Here is a 20,729-nt window from a genome sequence, read left to right as displayed (position 1 = left end):
AGAAAGCAGCTCTATTTCTTCATTCCATTTAAGTAACATTCATGTATAACATGGAATGAAGTGTGGTCCTCTTTGCAGCCGTTTTGTTTTTCTTTTTTTTTCCGCCGAGGAGAAAAATTGCATGACAACCGAAATGTGAAATAGACATGTGTTGAACGGTATAGTATATAATTTCTAGGTCATCCAGACCTGGGGCCTGTTTCTCAGAAGCCCCAGAAACTTTTCGGGCCCGAAAAGCCTTTTTAGTTAATCGGTATTTAAAGATAGAGAGGTGTATACGCCTGAAACTTCTTGTACGGAGTGGAACGTCTGTTTTTATTAAGAATATGTGAATAAAACAGCTCTGTAATCATAAGTTTTGAGATTTTGCTGCGGCTTTCCAAGTGCTAAAACTTTTCGGACCTTCGAAAAACGGGCCCGCGATGTTAAATGTTCGTCACGCAACGCTCCCCCTCCTCCTCTTGAGAGGAACATTATGTGACTTTTCAAATAATGGCTGCGAAGGACACTTGAATTCTACAAAGGGTTTGAATTTTGGAGACTTTCAACCCTGTGGAAACCAAGGAAGGGGAAACTAAGGTAAAACTTCCAAAGATTTGCACAGGTATAAATTGATTGGGCAAGATTTTAATAAGTTGTTTATTTTCTTAAAGGCTTTAGACCTTCAACCACAGGACACCAGTGGCCTGGCTGATCCTTACCTTGTCGTACATATGGGGAAGACTAAGATATCTGACAAGGACAACTACGTACCCAACAACCTGAATCCTTTGTTTGGAAAGTAAGAAGACCTTTTCAAATTCGCTATTCGTGATCTGGTTTCCAAGTTTCGAGCGACTTATTGTTAAAAGTGAGAATTGGGGCCGGAGAAAGCAGGAAATCAATTCTATCCATCAATACCTATCACGCAGAGCAGTTGATGCTTTGGCCCAAGATCATACACTCAACTTCTGTATTTCTTTCTCCACTGTGTAGCGTGCGAGAGCATCCGCTTTTTTCGGCCCTTGTTTCATGTTTTTTCTAGACGCGTGAAACGAGAGCTGAAAAACCGGATGCTCCCGTAGGCTATCCACTGTGTGCCCCTTGATGTGTCTTTTCGGTGTTTATCTTTTTCTCTTCCCCTCTGGTGTTTAGGTGAGGGTGGCGCGTGTGTTCATTTGTACATCACATAAAAATACAATATGTTTAACATCGCGATACATTTCTCATTGAAGAATGCTAAATCCTGCACGTTTCCTTAGTTAAGTTTTTTTCTTTTGAGATTTGTAGCGGCTGGTTATCGTAAAAGATAACCCGATATTACATGACACACTTCCTATACCTAATTACATGAAATTTTCACGACACGTTAATTTCGCGAATTAAAATCGCGAAATTAAAGTGACGCGAACAATGAGTGTCGCGAACATAACATGACGCAAAAATTAAGTGACTTACATTATGTTACTGTTGAGATATAGTTCCGCCGTGGTGTTTTTGTTAATTTTAACGTTATTGTACCTTTGATAAAGTCGGTTTACTAAATTCAAGGACATGATGAAGTAACACTGCCAAGGAAATAAATTGTGTTACTCAAAAACGCGAATTTAAAGTGATTCAAAATACAAAATTTTCGCAAAATCGCGGAATTTAAGTGTCGCGAAATATGCGCACCTCAAAATCGCGAAATAAACGTGTCGCAGAAATTTCGTGCAATAAGGTATTTCTTTTGGTTCATATCTGAGCACATTGTGTTCTCCAATTGCCAGGATGTTTGAGATGAGCGCCACCATTCCTATCATCAAGGACCTGCGCATTTGTGTCATGGATTATGACGTCATTGGCAGAGACGATCTGATTGGTGAGACGACTGTGGATCTGGAAAACAGGTTCTTGTCTCGTTTTCGTGCTACTTGTGGACTGCCGCAGACCTACTGCTCGTGAGTACCAAGACTTAATGTGATGATTCTTTTGACTTCAAGGAACGACAAGAACAGAAGAAACTCGATATAAGACTTAGATGTCGGCCATGTGGACACTTTTGATGTCCCCTTAATGAGTGTTTCTTTCTAGCCTACATCATTAATATTTTGTAAAGGGTCTTTGACTGCTCTTGGGGTTGTTTTAGCACAAAGATGCTGATTATGAATATGACAGGAGTGATGACATTTAGTATCATACCTGTTGAACCCGGAGTTGCATTAACTAAACTGGGTGCCATCGAAACCTGGTTCTTGGTCTCTCTCCTATGTGAATGTTAACACGTTTGATTCAAACCAATGGCGTGACTAACGTTACGGTTAACTCACGACATTGGTCCAAACCAAAAATGCAACGAAAAGCAGCTTTTAACTGCCTCGGAGAGAGTGCAATCGCGTGACTCGCGTGACATACTTCCTTTGACTGTCAGGTCTGGTCCAAATCAGTGGCGTGACTCTCAGACGCCTCGTCAGATCTTGGAGTACTGGTGTGAGTTGAACAATTTAAGCAAACCCCAGTACCTTGGAAACACTCAGCTTGTACTGGATGGAAAGGTCTACAATCTGCAAGAGTACGGTAAGCTAGACTCTCTTCAAATTCTGGAGTCTGTTCAACAAGTAGTTTCTTGCCAGGCCTACCTGTGTCGAGAATAAAGAGAGTCATCATCAAACCACACTGGACTTGGTTTTCTGTAGCTTTATCCGACTCGTGGGACAACTGAAGATAAGGTCGTGGATTCAAATCTCACTCAAAGTCTAAGATATTTTTCCCTTTTTCCCCTTTACTTTCTTTATGCAAGGGCTTAATCCCTGTTTACTGAACCTTTGGAAGGCACTGGCATCGACTAGTATGCCATTTCATCAATGTAACATTTCATTTTTGTGGTTTGCCTTCAAATTTTTATAACTAATATGGCAGTCAGGGAGAAGAATTCAAGATATTAGAATATCTTCATATCGAAATAGGCGATTTGCATGATAGCGTCATTTGACCTACCAGAATCCTTCACTTTTTCTGTTTCTTATGCTGATTAGGGCTATTGTTATTTAAACCACACTTGGGCTTCAAAATTTGAATAATATAGGAACAACAAAGTGTATTCCGGTACCGTTGAACCCCGCTATTTCGAACTCTCGGGGGAAACGAAAAAGAGTTCGAAATAGTCGATAGTAAATGACTGAACCAAATCCAAGGGAAATGGTTTTGAGTTCGAAATAACGGGGAATTCGAAATAACCGAGTTCAAAATCCCGGGGTCAAACTGTAGTTGTGGTCAAATGACGATATCTTGCAAATCTGCTATATAACGATCGTTTTGCCCAACAGAGGAAGGCATGCTGTTTCATTCTCACTTGGGTCAACCTGACCAGCGGTTAGCATTGCACGTGTTAAACTCCATGCCTGTGGTACCTGAACACGTGGAGACCAGAGCCTTGTATAACACCCTCCAACCTAACGTCGAACAGGTACAAGTATGTTGTTTTTAACGGGTGGTGGGAACCATTACTATTAGCGATGGATGGGACAATTAGCACTTAATGACTGGCCCCAAGGGAAACAGTGAGTTTTGTTTCTCCTCGACCTCAATGCTCCCCGAAGCGAAACCGAGGGGAACATTGAGGGTCACGGGGAAACAAAACTGACTGTTTCCCGCGGGGCCAGTCATTGAGTGTTTTGTTGTACCTCCCAACTCAAAAATAGAAAAAAAAAAAAACTGCGAAGAAGTCGTTTGTTCGACGCCGGCTGGCTCATAAATTTGCCGCGGTCTCAAGGAGCACGACCTGATCACGTGCGAGTCGAAAGTTCAAGTTGTTTCCCTAGGGAGTTAGTGAGTTTTGACCCACAACACGTGACACGTTCTCCAGTCGGAAAACTTATTTGAGTTGGGAGGTATAAAAAATTAGCCTTCATTAACAGTTACTAGTGACAGGTTGTCATTTACTGAATTTACAGAATACATGCGACTTTTTTTGAAACTCGAACCAAAGTTATTACTTCGGTGCGGAAAGGAAGAATAAGCCCACCAAAACTTGGAGTTTAAGAATGTTTAGAATGAGTGTTAAGTGCAGGAAAAACGCGCGCACGTGAAGTTATGCTTGGTTGTGGTCTTGCTTTTGATTGGCTGAAACGACGCTATTGTTGTGATTGGTCAGAGTATATGCCCCGAGGTTTGGGAGGCACAGCTACGTAACGTCGATCAAAAACAGGTAAGTACTTTTGAAAGTCTTTTAATGTGCTTTACTATAGTATCTGTTTTGTATCGTCCCTGCAGGGCAAGCTGCAAATGTGGGTGGACATTTTCCCGAAGCATCTGGGGACCGCAGGCTCGCCGTTTGATATCAATCCTCGCAAGCCTGGAGAGTAAGTCTGACTTCATGTTATCGTAGCTCTGTTTTCCAGTCAACAGGTCAGAACTTGCGCATTCAATTTGCTGTCGTGTTTTAAGTAGGGGGATGACAGTGGTCCCTAAAGAGTAGCTATTCATACATTTATGAGAGCTCTTGGGCATTAGTATCAGGGAAATATTTTTGTCTGTAAACCAACTTTGCTATTTGTGAAGTTAAATGTCTAATTTATAAGACTTCCTGTTCATGGCATGATGTTTCGCCTTAATCCCTTTTCTAGTTATGAATTGCGAGTGATTATTTGGAACACAAGCGATGTGATCTTAGAAGAGACTTCGCTGACAGGAGAGAAAATGAGTGACATTTACGTCAAGGGGTAAGTACTAAGTGCATCGTATTCTATAACTAAGATTTAATGCTGCGCGCGCTTTGGTTGACTAAAAAAAAATTAAACATAGAAAAATGTTATTAAATGGTCTGGTTATTTAAAAGCACCAAAGGTCTTTGATGAACACTTATGTAGAGCTCGTGCTTTCTGCATTCTTTAGTTATCTTACATGGATTTCCCCTTGGCACAAAACCTGTACAAGTTGCTGAGTAAGAAATTATAACGCGATGCGATGCAGATCAATATGTGGTGCTCGTGCTACAGTAGTAACCCCCTTGGGGAACAGATATTGGTTTGAAAATCGGGATGCTCGAAAACTCGACGATAGATTTCTTCTAAGTTTTTGCAAGGGACGAAAAGAATGCATCGAATAATTGTAAGGCTCGAAAAATCGGGACTCCACTTTAGATTGATAGCGTATCTTTAAGTTTTAGTGTTGTGGAGGACTTGCATTCATTAAGAATTTTAAGGGACCTTTAATATCTGGTGATTTCAGAAGTCGATTCGTTTGATGACTTATAGAGATGCTTTTTATTTGGTGTCTAGATGGATTGCAGGAGTCGAGGAATCACAAAAAACTGATGTGCATTACAGGTATAGTTGATAGCCAGTAATGTTGTTTAATATTTCTCCGACAGTTGTTCGCTTTTCAGGGCGTCTCAGAACCTTGGACAATACACGTTGATACAAGACTCTTCAGTAGTTCTTTGTTGGGTTTAGAATCCGGGGAACCTCTCCGGGGTTAAAGGAGCTCAGTCACGGTTTGCACATTTTGAAAAGTTTAGCCCAAATTTTTCAAATTCGTCATTTGCAATCGGTGTCAATCTTCGCCATTCTTGACCATCCTTGTTCCTTTATGGTTTATTATTATCTCTTTGATGTTTTTCTATCTTAGTAAACTACTATTTTCGGGTTTCCTTCCATTTAAAGGAGATTTTGTACGTGGCCAAAAAAAAAAGACAAAACACCGTGACCGTGCTCCTTTAAGGTCACAGACTAAGGTTGTGCATGGCTTTGGCTTGCCTTTGAACCCGACATGAACCGACGGTTTTGTAAGGAACAAACAGGACTGAAGAAGACAAAAACAGTAACTGTCAGGCACACGTTTCTCTATTAGGGTGCATAACTGCCTCCGAGAGATGTACCAAGGAAACAACTTAAACATTGTCGACAAATTTTTGGCAGGTCAATTTTGCCAGTCTAGATCAGCTTACTTATAGAACCTTCTTGCGTCGCTTATTTGCTAGTAGTCTGAGCCACGAGTGACCGTACCATTTTATCGCAGACTACAGATGTGTTTTGATTCATTCTTGTTTCATTTCTGTTGTTTTCAGATCTCTGGACGGTGAAGGAAATTTCAACTGGCGTTTTGTCTTCCCATTCATGTTCCTCGCTGCAGAGAAAGTCCTGGTCGTTAGAAAGAAGGTAACGAAAATGTCTTCTTTTCTAACAGTGATCAAATTAAAAATCCTTCGTGCTCCTTTATGTCAAATTCAAATAGGCCAGTGTGAGACTGAAAGACCTTGGTTATCATCTAAGTAAAGGGAAATTTAAGTTTGGAGCTCATTCTTGGAGAGTTCATGTCCCTGTTCCATGAGAGGTTACTTTGATGTGTTATTATAGGAGTAAACATGTTAGATATGAATTAACTCCAGGCAGCTAAAACGCTAGTGAAACTTACTACATGGTGAAATTTTTAGCTCTTTGGGTGTAATATTCATGGAGATATTGTCTTCAAAAACCGCAAAATTTTTGGGTGGCAAATGTGCTAATGAGCTCATACATTCTTTGTACAATTTTGAGTTTTTAAACCCGTGTTGCACAAAAAGTATTCAGTACATCAGGCTCGTATTCATTTGCAGATTTAAAGGTACTATGAGCTTTCCATACTCAGAACTTATTTATTTGTAACTCCATGAGAAACTAAATTGTATATGCAAATATTGTAAACAAGGATTCCCCTATAATCCATTATCATTATGACAATTTTCTTTACTTTTAAACAAAGAACACTGTGTATAGCACGCCACAGAAGGGAAGTACTTTTACACTAAGTCATGGTGCTTTTATTGCTAGACATGTCTACGGGTGTAACCAATAGAATGAGGGTGCTATGATGCGGATCATGCTGTGATAAGACTAAACAATCTTTTGCAACACGTGACACAATAAAGCAGTCAAGGATCTCAACCGACTTCTGCGGGTGCCAAACGTAATTTGACAGCATTTTAACATAGTTAAATGCGATAACTAAGTATTTCCGAGGTTTGCACGTCACGCTCCTGCGTTTTACTGCTTCAGTGTGTCGTAAACGTTCTAATTGGAGTCGACTCGCCTCTATGTTTATGTATTCACAAAGAATCCATTGAGCTAGCCTTTGACAGTGCTTTTGACTGTCGAACCCTTGTGAGATAAGACTTTGCATTGAGGTGTTAATGAAGGTGTTTCATTGTAGGAACACTTCTGGAGCTTAGATGAAACAGAAGAACGTGTACCTCCCTGTCTAGTCATCCAAATTTGGGACAACGACAAGTTCTCTGCGGACGACTTTTTAGGTATGCTTATGTCGTGTAGGAGCCTTACAAAAAAAGCTCATCTTGAAAAAAGTGAGAGAGGTTGGTCCGTTTGTTTGGATGAAGTCAACAATTTATCAAGACACTGTTTTTTTGCTTCAGAGGGCAAGTTATTGGTTGTGTAGTTGATAAGGAATGGTTTTTGTTTTGTTTTGTTTTGTTTTGTTTTGTTTTTCTGTTGTTGTTTTTTTTGGTTTTGTTTTGTTTTTTATTCCCTTTTTGTTTTTTTGTAGTCAGGAATGTCATTTTGGAAAGAATGTATCTGAAGAATTGCAAAGTTATATTAGCCTTCAGTTTAGTCATAAAAATGTTTGAAGAAAAGTCAGGACATTTGAAGAGGTATTATATAGGAACGTTATCATAGTGTTTTTTCTTTTTTTTTTCCTACTTTTTTTCTAGGTCAGGTTGAACTGAACCTTAACCGCATGCCTAAGCCAGCCAAGAGTGCAAGGAGATGCAGCTTACAGCAGCTACCGTCGTTTGAAGAAGGCCGATCGAGCAGCAGCGTGGAGACTGTGTCCCTGTTTGAGATGAAGAGAGTGTATGGATGGTGGCCCTGTGTGGCTCAGGATCCTGGAGAGGAGATGCAGTTAACGGTATGATCAAACTGCAAATTCTCTTTAAAAATTGTTGCGCATTTCTTTCAATTTTGCTTCGGAGAATTTTGTGATTCATCAAAACAAGATCCTGAAGGTGATGATTTCGTCCTGGATCGTGGAGAAAATGGCCAGTTTAACTTTTGTTTGCGATCTGCTCAGAACACAATAAAAAATCCGTCGGCTTCAGACGAATAGAGCTTGTTGTCGATCTAAATTCAGTCGGACGGACTCTGTCGAGTCAAAAGTCGAACTTATCAAGAACTTAATTCGCGCAGTTTAGTTCGTCTGATGTGAAGTTCAAAGTTTGACCTGGGCCTAAGAAATAATCTGTTAATACTTACCTTTTGGAGCCAGATACAAAGCCAAATAAACACAAGCAGGCCAACCAACCGAGTAGTTTCAAAAGCCGTAGTCTAAAGATTTTTTTTTTTTTGTCGCAGGGTAAAGTCGAAATGGCCATTGAGCTCTTACCCAAGGAAGAAGCTGATTCTAAACCTGCTGGTAAAGGAAGAGAGGAGCCAAATCAGAATCCAACTCTAGATGAACCCAAGTAAGTTGTTCTTGCAGCAATTGGCGCTGCGCTATGGTATCGATATTTTGCACACTCTCAACCAACAGCTGAAGACAGCTTTGTCGCACGTTTGTGATGTTAGCTCATGTTTAAAGCAAACTGTCTAACTCGACTGAAAAACCAAGGAGTTTTCTCGATTCTTCCATTGTCTTGTTACTTCTTAACATAGTATTTTGCTTTCCCTTCCGTGAAGTTTAAATATTAATTTAGAACCTGGGTTGCTCTACGAAATTTCTCTTTCAAGGCTTCAATAGGAAGTTCTTCCTGGTCTCCTGATGTTGTTTTAGATATTCTGTTCTTCATACGTTGCATTCCGTGTTGTTTCTTTCCCAGTCGCCCCGCGACCTCGTTCCGGTGGTTCACGTCACCCTTCAAGACTCTACGCTACATCATATGGAGAAATTACAAGTGGATCATCATTGCTATACTCATCACCCTTATTATTGTGGCCGCTGTGGTCATCTTCTTGTATTCAATGCCGGTAAGTATTTGCATCAGTTTGTTCAGTGATCAAGATTGCGTGGCGACCTCGTTTATGTTTGGTGGTCTCGCAACGTTTTTTCCTCAGCGATGTCGTAAAAGTCTCTTACAAAATCTGAACTGCTTTGTCTACGAAGTTGCTCTTTCGAGATGTTAGTAATTAATATCAGCAGTAAAGAACGTTCATGCAAATTTTCATGGCTATAGTCTTGTGTTCCTTGAACATGCCGGTGCTTTGAAATTTATCACGACCCGGCAGATCATGTTCAGCAAAACCCACTTTTCGAACTCCGTTCTATCAAGTAAAGTTAGTCACAGTAAACCCTTAAATGTGGGACTTATAGAGTTCTTATTTGTGAAATATTCGTTCGCCAAAAACTTTCAGTTGGCATAAGCAGCACTATAGTTTCAAATTGTTACCAAGTTCTTTCATTTGACCTATCATACAGACTTAACGATACGATATTTTACGATAGCTGCAGAAATTCTCGCGCGCTCATTGGCTATTTTTCATTGTCAATAAGCGGACAGACACATGAATTTATAATTTATGTGATGCGGCAACGAGCGAGAGCGGACAATTTGACAATTTGTTATCGTAAAAAACAAATTGACGTAAGTTTTTCATGCGTCTGTCCTGTTATTGACAATGAATTTCGTCATGACATTGTCAAAGTAGTTTGCGGATCCACTCGGCTATCGCCTCGTGGATCCACAGCTACTTTGACCATGTTATGACGAAATGCATGATCAATAACAGGACAGACGCATAAAAAACTGACGTCAATTTGTTAATAAGACTATCTTACAGTTCCTTGCTCAGTGGCCAGGCCTTTGAACAGACGCGAGGCTAGAGTTGACTGGTTATGATACAAAGCTTGCTTTTTAGATGTAAAATAATGTTATCATGCTAACGAGTTTCTAATCTCAACGCAAACCTCGCTTTCATGCAGAGGTTCGGTTAGCCTGCGAACGCAGATGTATTTCCGGCCGCCGCTTGTCTCCCGGCCGGAAATACGTTAGCGTTCGCAGGCTAAGGTTCGGTTGAATTTCACAAGGTTGTAAAGTGTCAAACAAATCTACATTCATGCATTTTCTTATTTACGAATTAATTGCCTTCTTTCTTTCCAGGGATACTCTGTGAAGAAGATATTCAACGTATAAATCGTCTACTCTGACGGAAAACCAAGAAAATTAACACAACAGTTCAGTCTTCTATTGAATCGAATTTAATCGAAGTATAAGAATTGAAATATTAATAATATTAATATATTGATAGTAAATCGTAAATACATAACTTCGGATTTAAAAATCGCCATATTCAATTCATGGGTTATATATAATAAATTGTAAAATCGCTACTTAAAAAAATTGACAAGTTAGAAAAAATCTGCTCTTAATAGCAGTCCTATTCTCAGAAAACAGAAATCAAGTTTATTGAATTAGTCAAAACATCTTCTCTTGTCCGATAGAAAATTAGCTAGAGTTCGCATTTTCTTTGTTACGCAGTCAGTTCATTACCTTGAAGCCGATAGAAAATGTCTGGAGGTAATCACTTACGTTGAAAAAAGGCTGGTAGTGACATATTTAGTCGTGAATTGATAATTATTTTGGGCGTGAAATGTAAAATGACTGTTTATTTTTCGTTATAACACTTGAAGAATTTTTTTTTTATGTTGCCGTGATTTTGTGTTCGTCACTCGTAGTTCAGTGAAGTGACCGTTAAGTGTTTTTTTTTTTTTTTTTGTCGTATGCTTGATCTCCCCCTTAAACGCCCCTCCATTACCAGCCTCGAGAATTTAAGGGCAAATTGAATTGTTTCGAAAGTTTCGTCGCAGGCGATGAATCCCTGTTTCCCAACTGAGCAGTAAGCATAGACCTGGAATATAACACTGAACTGTCTCTTCTGTGGGATTCGTCTGAAAATATTTCATAATTCCGTTTACAGGTGAGGAGATTTAGATGTAACACAGGAATTGTAGATGTACAAGAAAATTAGATTGTAAATTGTTCCTTTAAGGAGGCTGGTTAATTTGTTATGGAGGTGAATTCAATGATACTATCTGAATAAGGCTTCTCTTCATCGAGGAATACTCCATATATAATTACAAAATTGTAAGCATTTAGCTCAGTCATAGTGGTTTATGACTAGGATAACTATTTAGAGGTATGCTTGAGAAATTTCGTGGAAAAACTATTTTTGTTTTGAAAATGGCAGAAGTCAGCTGCTATGGTGAGCTAGCTTTCAGCTTCAATAAATGGGATATATCTTGTCCACACTGAGTGAATGATCTTTTGGTTAAATTAAACCCAAGCCGATCAGAAAAGACGAGAAATAGAACACTCTGGCAACAGACTTGAATCAAAAGGATCTCATTCTCGTCTCCAGAGCCATCTGTCGCTCTTAACCGGCGGGGTCTTGGCACAAGGAAAACGTGGCTCTGGGGAAATGATTTGATTGGCTAGACTCTTGAGATTTTCTCCAATAGGCCATTTCCAAGTTACCGTTTGTCTCTGTTTCAAAACGAGTCTTCATGCAAAACCTTTCTTATGACGTAAAGGTTGATCATGGTTTGTATGAAAATGAACATGTTGGCGGAACTTATTTTCATATGAATGGTTTCGCGCGTAAACTCGTTTTGACACAGAGGCAAAAGGCAACTCGTAAATGGCCTATTCAACTCTGCTTTCCCCCCGAAAATATCCACTGGTTGAGCTTTAAAATCTTCAGACCTTCAGACAGGCTTACGGGGAGAATTTTCAGTCACAAACAGATGAATGCCAATTCCGATCAGAGGTTAACTTCTCTTTTGAATTCCCTCTGTTAAAATCTGGTTAGTTCTGTAGGTGCTGTGATTGAGAGGTTTTAGTTAGAGATCAGAGAGTGGATATTTGTCATCTCGTTCCAAGGTCCCATTTTTTAAGGAGACGATTCGCAGCAATTCACAAAGCTATTCCCTGTTGGTACGTTTTTTTTTTTTCTCTCCCCCAAAATTGCTGAAGCAAATCACAAAGAACCGTCGAAACCAATGTCTCCTCACCCATCTAAGGTGGAGACCCTCTGGCAAACCACAACGTTTGCTCTATAAACTGCCGTACACAACATTGGCGCTTTTCTGCGAGCTAAGACACTTTTCTGCGAGCTAAGTTCATCTCTAGGGTTCCTCTCTAGTTCAACTCTAGCTCGCCATATAAAGCGTCGATTTCCAATGGAAACTCGAGATTTCAAATGAACATTTTTAAACATATTCAATCTTTGCTAGACTCGTCTTGCATGCGTGGATTATGTTTTCTGTCAAAGATTCAAAGCTGGCAATTAAGTGCAAACAAAGAAACCCTTGTTATTTTGTGAAAACTGACTGTTGTAATTGATCAACCTCATGGTCTCGACGGTTGCCACTGTACCCACGCCCAGTTTTTCCTCGACTCGCTTCGTTCGCTCCGCAATCCCTCACCTAATTAATTAGAACCTGGTAACAGGCTAGGATTTCGAGCACATCTGAGGATTTCAGGTTATTGGAAAGACCAATGTGTGGTTGAGGGAACAAGCAAAACACGATGTTAGAAGAATGATTGCGTCAACGCTTATATGGTGCGACACGAGAGTATGACTATGAAGAGTAATCATTTTTCATCCTCTCTTGTTTGAAATCAAGACCTAAGAAATTCGATGGAAAACAAATTAAAAGCCAAATAATAAACCATCAGCTTTTTTTTACATCCCAACTCATACGTTTTTCGATTGGAGGAGAACGTGTCACGTGTCATGGGTCACTCCCCAGGGAAACAACAACTTGAACTTTTGGCCCGCACGTGATCAGGTCATTGCATCTTGAAACTGCGCCCCTCGGGAAACAGTGAGTTTTGTTTCACTCGACCCTTACTGTTACCCAAGGAGGGTCTCGGGAAAACAAAACCCACTGTTTCCTGCTTATTATCTCAAATTCAAGTGCTTTTCGCTCTTGGAAATAAAAGAGAAAAATAACGGAACACCGTTCTAATCGCCAGTGTAGGAAACTGTTTTAATATGATGCTAGCCTTTTTAAATTTGTTTTAAATTTTTTATTTCTGAAACCAATATCTTATATATGACAAACTTATTAAATCGAAATAAGATACCAGCTATTCTCACTGTTACGTTTACCTGATTCAGTTAAAGATGTGTTAATAGAGTTTTGGACTCTAATTAGATTGCTATGTGTAGCATCCATGCATTGCTTGCGCTAAAATCACTTTTATCGTTTGAAACCTATTTGTATACTTCAAATTTTGTATACAGCCGCACCCCTATCAAACCCCCCTTTATGTCTTTAAGTCTCTTATGTCCCTTACTTTCTCATTTATGTCCCTACTTCTTTGTCCAAACTGAAAAAGAACTTATGTAAACGGGGTATTGTTGGCGAACTAATGGCTTGAGCATAGCCTGAATTAACATGTTACATGACACCCGCTTTGTCGCCTGCATAGCACCCTTCCATTTTTGTCTCGTTATCTCGTTATCTCGCTGATTTGAAGAACAGCGAACATAAATCACGTTAGATTGCAAATTGCTAAATGTTTCGTACGCCTGTCCACTTTCTCTGGTGTGTACAGATGACTTGTAAATTGAAGTGTTCCTACATTTTCTCCTACGTTGAAGTCATGCTCACAGAACAAGAAATGCTACTACCTTGAACTCATCCTTTTATAGAAAATTCTTTTCAAAAAACACTTTTATCCAAGGGATCTAAACGTCGAAAATATTTCACCATTATTAAACAACAATATCGTCAATTCGACCTTTCTTGTCTCCCTAGAAAAGGACTTGTAAGAAAACAGAGATACGATACTAAAACGCAACTTTAATTATGCTTACATAAAATAATTTCACTCATATCGATAGCTCGAGCTCTATCTTTGCCAGTGCTTAACATATATGCAAATATGTAAATATGCATATTGATTAATCTTCTCCAGTTTGAAAGAAAAGCAGTTATTCAGGACTATTTGTCTTTGTCTAGGCATCAATGATCTGTTAGCATTTTTAAACTTTCGAAAGTGATTGTAAAATTGTATAGTCTGTTGCTATGTGCTATCAGTTTGGCTATCTTTCTTTATCTGTGCGCAATACAATATTGCAGAATACAATTATTCCCTCAGACGTGGCGAGATTCGAAAACGGACGAAACAGCAGGTGTACTATTTAAACCCTTCTTTCCTGATCTGATAGCTGAGGCTCTTTTGCCAAGGTTTGGTTGCCTTCGGTCATATCAACAAAGTTAGATTCCTGTTCGTCAGATCCATGGTTTCTTCCCAAGCTACCTCGTAGTATTTCGTTACTGTTAAAGGCCGCAAAATGTCTGAATATTTCAGTTTGGGAAACAATCCTATACAGCGACTAGAAAAGCGTTATAACTCCTGAAACTCAAGGTTATCAAAATTTCTACTTGTTGTAAAATGAACGAGCAATGCAGGGCTTTTTTTCCCGTAAGGATACTGTTTTTCCGGCCGCAAGGCTGAATATTCTCATTTTTCTGCCGATTTTAAGCTGAAAGTATTCTTGCGAATATTCTAAGTTTATAGCGTATGAAATTTCTGTTTTCGATGTATTTAGTGTCTGGATAATGTTAATGCCTGTAGGCTTAAAAGCCTTTTATGACACACATAACTTCTTGCAGAAATGTTATCAGATTAGCATCGAACATACATCGACATACGGCTAGTGCTGTTTTTGTTGCTTTTTCAGGTAGCTTTGCCGTTTAGAGAAAGGAATTATTTTATACGGTTTAGTTAAAAACATATAATTGTGTTGTATTTACAAATTTTCAACACACAAAATGATATTCTTTTCAAAATCCCAGCTTTGACCGGTTGATTCTTAAGATATTCAATTTCAGCCTAGATATCCTTAAAAAATGTATTCTTATAAAAAAAAAAAAGTATTCTATATCTTGAGTTACGAAACAAGCTCCACGAGCCACCAAACTGCTCTAGCCGACCAGCGGCCAGTTAAATAAATATTAGGCTTAAATTCTACTCAACGGAGAACTAAAAAAATTGAATACCTGTAGTGAAGGTACCGCCCTGGCCTGTATTGACGCTGGGAACGTCTACCCAATGATCGATCTATCGCTTTCTGCTCGCATGAATGGCAAGGTACGTGTCGTTAAATGTGATCGACATACAACTTAAACCATTATGAAACAAAGTAAAATATTCAAAGGCCATAAGGCCAAAAGGAACGTCACAATAAATGAATAAGTTAAGTAATTAAAATTGGTTATAATCGGATAAGTTTGGAGATGAAAGAAACAGTTTCTCCAGGAAAATCGATCGATCGACCATTCTCCTTGTAAAAACTGTGCAGAAAATTAATTTGAACGGAAATACATCTATCCAGTTCTTTTGTTTAAGATCATATAACATACATATCCTGATCTGCACCTGTTACCATATTTAAAAGTTATTTCTTCCTTCAACAGTGATCATTTACGTTGTTTGTCTCTAATTATTCTTTTTTTTTGAAAACATCCATTTCTTTTCGCCCAGTTTTTGCAAAGTGGATATAAGGACTGGTAGCGCTAGTTTACTTTTTCTGAGATGTCAGTAAGAGAAAATAAATTCAGTTGTGTGATTATTCCCACCGCCCTATGTAAATAGCTATTCTTAGTTAAAATTTTTTCGCGAAATAAACCGTTAACATGACAACGTAATGACACAGTGAGTATATTGTCGAAATGCCTTTTGCGGTGGCATCCTTTTTAATTATTTCTTTAGTTAAATTGGTCCGTGTTTGTCAACTTCCCTTTACTGGTACGTTCCTGAGTGTTGAACACAATGTCAACGCGATGGAATCACCCAGTTGGAAATGATTTTTGCGTTATTTGAAAGAATTGATTTCTCCTCTTCTGAGTCAACCCCTGAAAAGTCACCCTAAGGTAAGACATTTTAAATTACAAAGAGACTGAAGTGGCATATGTTTACCATCCTACAAATAAAGCGTTTTACTTGCTCTCAATACACAGTTCTTAGAAGCTCGTAGCGGAATTCATCTCAGCATTGTGTAATAGATTCTAAGTTATATAAAGGCTACCATATCGGCCTGGGTCTTCGTTTAAATAAGTAGTTAAACGCACCTTTGAAAAGAATTAGAGGGCCGTTATTGATTGTGTAAGTATTGTTATAATGGCCTGTAATGTGTCTGAAATGTTTGGTTGTTTACGTGAATTTGGAAAGATAGGAGCTGCTGTTTTCCGTTTACATCGTCAAAATTAATTCCCAGTTAAGGTTTAAACCTTTTTCTTATTTACTCGTTTGCTATTATACTTGAGACAGAGGGTACGCACAGCGGGCTCGTCATAAGAAAAATGATACGTGCGGATACAAACGAGCTAACCGTTGCTTCGCCTTGTCACTTTTCTATTTATTATTTTCTCTAAGAAGAGAGAAACACATCTATCAAGGTTTTCTATAGACGAATACGATTTCTAAGTATAAGTGACGAACTGCGTAGCCTAATCGATCTCGCAAAATTGAGTTATTTTGTTTGCGTATAATTATTCAGTCCTTAAACTTCCTCTATTCAAAGAAATAATTAATTCACAAACACGAAATATTATTGTCGAGTAGGTTATGCTATTTCTTATAAGGTCTCTGAATCCATCACGGTATTTCATTTTCCTAATCTGATTCAGATCATTTAGCTAGGGTATTGCTCTGATTTTCTGGCATTCAACTACAACGTTAGTTGACAGAGTCGAGCGTAGTCAAGCGTAGTCAAGATGCGTGGAGAAAATTCAAGTGATTTGAATTAGTAGTAAATAACCTAGAATGAAAAGTTCTGGAAATTTAGGTCTAAGACCAATCCTGAATGCGCAACGGAACGTTATTTATAATTATTTTGCATTTTACATTTTATCGGCTCGCATGACCAGTTGGTATTAATATATGTAACAGATACTGGACACACATTTTGCCCTTTTCACCTGTTCACAACCGTTCATTTTTGTTTGCGCAGTTTGCGCAGAGAATATACAATGAAAGATTAGTTCCTCGCAGTTTTACTCAGAAGTCAGAGTAAACTCGATTGTTATTGTACCTCTAAAGCAAAATCTGCTCTCAGCTGGGATCACATTATTTGCAAAATGAACCATAACAACAACAGAGCTTGAATCACGGGTGGTTTGACTGGATAACAGAAAGCTGGCATTTTTTTCAGGTAGAAACTTAGACGGTTTAAGCATTTTATTTTTTATGATAACGATTGGTTCTGCTACAAAATTTTAAATTATTCGCTCGAAAGCTAAAGAAAGCGAGCGAGGGTAATAAGCTTGCGGGTTTTGTGTGGGAAAACATAACTTAAAAGGCTAAAATTAGAGATAAGAATCAGAATAAAAGAAATTAAGACTAATTACAAATACGATATCCTAAAAAGTCAAATATGATGCACGCCGATCAAAATTAACATAAGGCGTTTAATTTATATTTAGAAGTGTCCACAGAATACACCTTCTAAGAACACCTGGTAGTACACTGCTGTAATATTTTACTGTGGCCATGATTATCATTTCAAGTGACCAGCGGGTCCGATATTTATCGGGGAAGTCTAGAGGGTGCAACTTTTCGAGAAACGGACCCCAGAGGATCAGTGCAGAAGAGACTGGGAACTACTTTGTGCACTGATTCACATAATGCCTTTCGCGCGTTATTTCGAACTTGTATGTGTTTTTGGATCTGTGTATTGATGTAGCAAATCAGGAACGTTTGTGTGTAAAACGAGCCAAAAATCAAATCGATGGAACCAAAGGGACCATCAGAGCAAATTTCGAAGTCTAATTCAGGGCTCTAATCAAGTAAAACAAGATCAAAACATGACAGCCTCAGGGAAATATACAGTTTGTGTACCGTGGTTACAGATGGCTGCATCACACATTGGAAATGTACCTAGCTTAAAGGCGAATCGGTTAACTTTTAATTATATAATTTTTACTTCTTGCTTTGATGGTCCGATGTTATTTACAATTGGTGAAAATTGAAAGACGTGCAATATTTACCGTATCTGTTACATAGCTACTGAAAGGTCATTTCCAGACATTCTTATTTCTCGTCAGTACATGTATATGTAAGTCAATAAGTTATGCTGCCCGGCCCCTCTCGCCTGTCACAATTTTATACTTCTTAGAATTAGGTATACAGTTTTTAGTCATGTTCTATTCACAACTGTGGTCTGTGTGTGAAGGTTAGAATAAAGGAAGTCAGGGAAACAGTATGTGTACTAGTATTGTATTAGTATGAGCTGTATAAAGAAATTTATCCTGGGCCAGAAATTGCTTTCCAGTGCAGCAAAATTGAGTTATTGCCCACGTGTATTTTGTCACAATGGCTCTTTATTATATAGCTAGCTTCTTGAGCAGGCAAGATAAACTAAATTCAGCATTGTGATTGGCTACCCCAGCGGGTAAGATGGTGCTACCTTGCCCACTTGGGTTTACCAACTGTGTTCTGCAAGAAAATAGTGTTATTTTCCATAATTTGCTTATTTGGTCAAGATGGTGTGATACTGGTCTCGTTCTTGTTTGGCATGTTTAAATGAACCTTGACTCCATCTTGGTCCATAAAAATGCAAAAAAATATACTTAGCTAAAATATCCAGCCATCTTAACTCACACATGGTCAATAACCCAAATATGTTTGCCACGTTTTTTCAGCATGTTTATTAAACAGGCAAAATAAAGGACAAGGCCAGACAAGGGCATTACCCTTGACAATATTCAGGATATAATGTGGCCTTAATGAGTTGTGCTGCTGGACATTTGATTGGTACATGTAGATGTTGTTTCATGAAGACATGCACTATCCCACAGAGCTGTTATTAAGTTCTAAGTCAACTGTAGCCTTGATCTTCCCATCCCACACAAACCTGTTACCTTTTGAGTGAATTGTATCAACGGTTAAAACAGAAGAAATTACGTTTAGAAACACCTTTTGTCCTGATAAGCGTCTGTGCTTTTTAGCGGAAAAATCCCATCCTAAGTTGCTACGAGGTTAACTGCGAGATACTGGGTACCCTATTTGTTACTATTTGCCACTATTTGCCACTATTTGCCACTATTCGAGACTGTTCACCACTGTTCGCACTATTTGTACTATTCGCTATTGGCTATTCGGGACTGTTCGCTATTCGCGACTATTCGCTATCCGCTATTCGGGTTTTCCAGACACCCGGTCTCTAGTACCTTGCCTACTCCAGATCATTACATTTCTATATACACATCCCATCCATTATTAAAAATATGTATACCCATTGTAATTAAATGTGAATTAACTTCAAGGTTTGATTGAAAAGCTGTCATGGAAGGTGCAGGAGAAGCCCCACCCCCTCCTCCCCCACCTGCAACTCCACCACCACCTCCTGCGGCAACTTCACAAGCTCCTGCGACAACTCCTCAGCCTGAGAGAGCAGTCACTCCAGAACCAAAGCGTGAACCAGAAACTCCTAAAGCTCCGCCAAAAGATGAGAAGCCAGAAGCTGAAGAGCCACCAGCTGGTGGAAGTATGGAAAAGTATGTGTTAAAAATCTATTTAAGGCCATATCAGTCAGTTTGTTACTTTGGTGAATCATTTGGTGGTTTGTGGGTCATTAGATGGGTCAGTGATCAATTACTCAAGCTCTCTTGGGGCACAACAGTCCTAAAGTAGAAGACACTGCAGTCTAATTGTTAGTGCAGTGGCCTTCAGATCAGGTGATACAGGTTAAACACTACTTTAGGTCATTGTGTTGTTTTTCTTGACAAGACACTCTCACTCCTAGTCACTGCATACATTTACTTATCCTAATAAACATGAATTAAGTATTGATCAGCCTGATAGACTCCTAGGATCACATGTTGATTGTACCCTTTTACACCTGCTGTATAACTCTACAATCCCTTGGGAGCTTTTCACATAAAGGAGAGAAGGGGGCAAACAGGGTAGCATAATAGTGAATGTGTACTTGTTAAATATTTTCAAGCCACAGTATCATGCATACATTAAATAAATATATTACTTAATATAGTTGAACTGGACCCCACAATTCAGACTTGGTTACTTCGAATTCCACATTATTTCAAACTCAAAACCACTTCCCCTAGATTTGCCCTTCAGTTATTTATTAGCAGCTACAAAAAATGTAGGTTGACAAACCCATGTTATCTCAAACTATTTTTTATTTCCCCTGAAAGCTCAAAATGGTGGGGTTCAACTGCGCACACTTATATGACAATCCACCTGCTCTTAACATTAGCTCAAACACACAGACCACCATTTTGGTGCCCCATTCGCCCTTCGATCCCTCTCCCAGTTTTAAAAATGCCGGGATAGAAGGAGGGAGCTATAGAATCTTAATAGAGGAAAGAGGACTTATTTATATTTTTATCCTTTATTTTGAGAGTGGAGGATCAACAGAACTACATTGTAATAACTTAACAGTACTGTTAATTGGTTGTTTAACAAATCGCAGACCCCTGGAAAAGCCATCTGGCACTGAAGATTTACTAGCAAAAAGTGAAGCCAGGAAAAAACTACCGGATAAAAATCTTGATTTCCAGGTTTGGTTCTTTATTTGTCCTCAAATTTATTTATTCTTGGAGTATAGTCCTCTGATCTTATTTATTACTGTATTTGAAGTAACTATAATTTATAGGAAACAGAGATACATGTATCATCTTGAAATCCTGCATAAGGTACTTTTTTAATATGCAACTTTGTAGAAATTTAAAACTAAGGCTCCAATAGTGCTTGGAAATAATAATAGTAATAATGGAAATCCAATAGCATATCATGTGTATCCACCAGA

The 20,729-nt window shown here is 38.8% G+C and overlaps 2 protein-coding genes and 1 long non-coding RNA gene across 6 annotated transcripts in view; 2 read left to right on the top strand and 1 right to left on the bottom strand.

The window, feature by feature from the left end:
* Positions 1-11,189, top strand: part of LOC110049673 (myoferlin-like) — a 56,949-nt gene extending 45,760 nt beyond the window's left edge. For all 3 annotated transcript variants that reach the window (XM_089292208.1, XM_089292197.1, XM_089292205.1), the window contains 13 exons: positions 654-781; positions 1,749-1,919; positions 2,390-2,535; positions 3,285-3,424; positions 4,231-4,319; positions 4,584-4,679; positions 5,238-5,285; positions 6,026-6,116; positions 7,147-7,246; positions 7,664-7,860; positions 8,304-8,413; positions 8,768-8,915; positions 10,046-11,189. In XM_089292208.1, the coding sequence (XP_089148334.1) occupies positions 654-781; positions 1,749-1,919; positions 2,390-2,535; positions 3,285-3,424; positions 4,231-4,319; positions 4,584-4,679; positions 5,238-5,285; positions 6,026-6,116; positions 7,147-7,246; positions 7,664-7,860; positions 8,304-8,413; positions 8,768-8,915; positions 10,046-10,078 (1,497 nt within the window). In that variant the 3' untranslated portion in view covers positions 10,079-11,189. The remainder of the gene's footprint in view (positions 1-653; positions 782-1,748; positions 1,920-2,389; positions 2,536-3,284; positions 3,425-4,230; positions 4,320-4,583; positions 4,680-5,237; positions 5,286-6,025; positions 6,117-7,146; positions 7,247-7,663; positions 7,861-8,303; positions 8,414-8,767; positions 8,916-10,045) is intronic.
* Positions 82-15,106, bottom strand: LOC149118229 (uncharacterized). Its single transcript, XR_016208029.1, has 2 exons — positions 14,959-15,106; positions 82-2,597 (listed from the first exon to the last, which is right to left on the bottom strand). It is a non-coding gene; the product is annotated as an uncharacterized LOC149118229 (long non-coding RNA).
* A 493-nt stretch (positions 15,107-15,599) lies between these two features.
* LOC110049989 (myoferlin-like) overlaps positions 15,600-20,729 on the top strand; it is a 47,989-nt gene continuing 42,859 nt past the window's right edge. Inside the window, exons 1-3 of one of the 2 annotated variants that reach the window (XM_089292186.1) lie at positions 15,600-15,831; positions 19,225-19,455; positions 20,394-20,481. In XM_089292186.1, coding sequence (XP_089148312.1) covers positions 19,244-19,455; positions 20,394-20,481 — 300 coding nt within the window. In that variant the 5' untranslated portion in view covers positions 15,600-15,831; positions 19,225-19,243. Of the gene's footprint in view, positions 15,832-16,900; positions 17,112-19,224; positions 19,456-20,393; positions 20,482-20,729 lie in introns of those variants that run through there. The other variant, XM_089292190.1, reaches the window with a different exon arrangement.

The sequence above is a fragment of the Orbicella faveolata genome, unplaced genomic scaffold (genome assembly GCF_042242905.1).
Source record: "Orbicella faveolata isolate gen_17 unplaced genomic scaffold, um_ofav_v1 contig_1, whole genome shotgun sequence".
Classification (NCBI taxonomy): Eukaryota; Metazoa; Cnidaria; class Anthozoa; order Scleractinia; family Merulinidae; genus Orbicella; species Orbicella faveolata.
The sequence above is the reverse complement of the archived record's forward strand: the minus strand, read 5'-3'. Positions and strand labels throughout refer to the sequence as shown.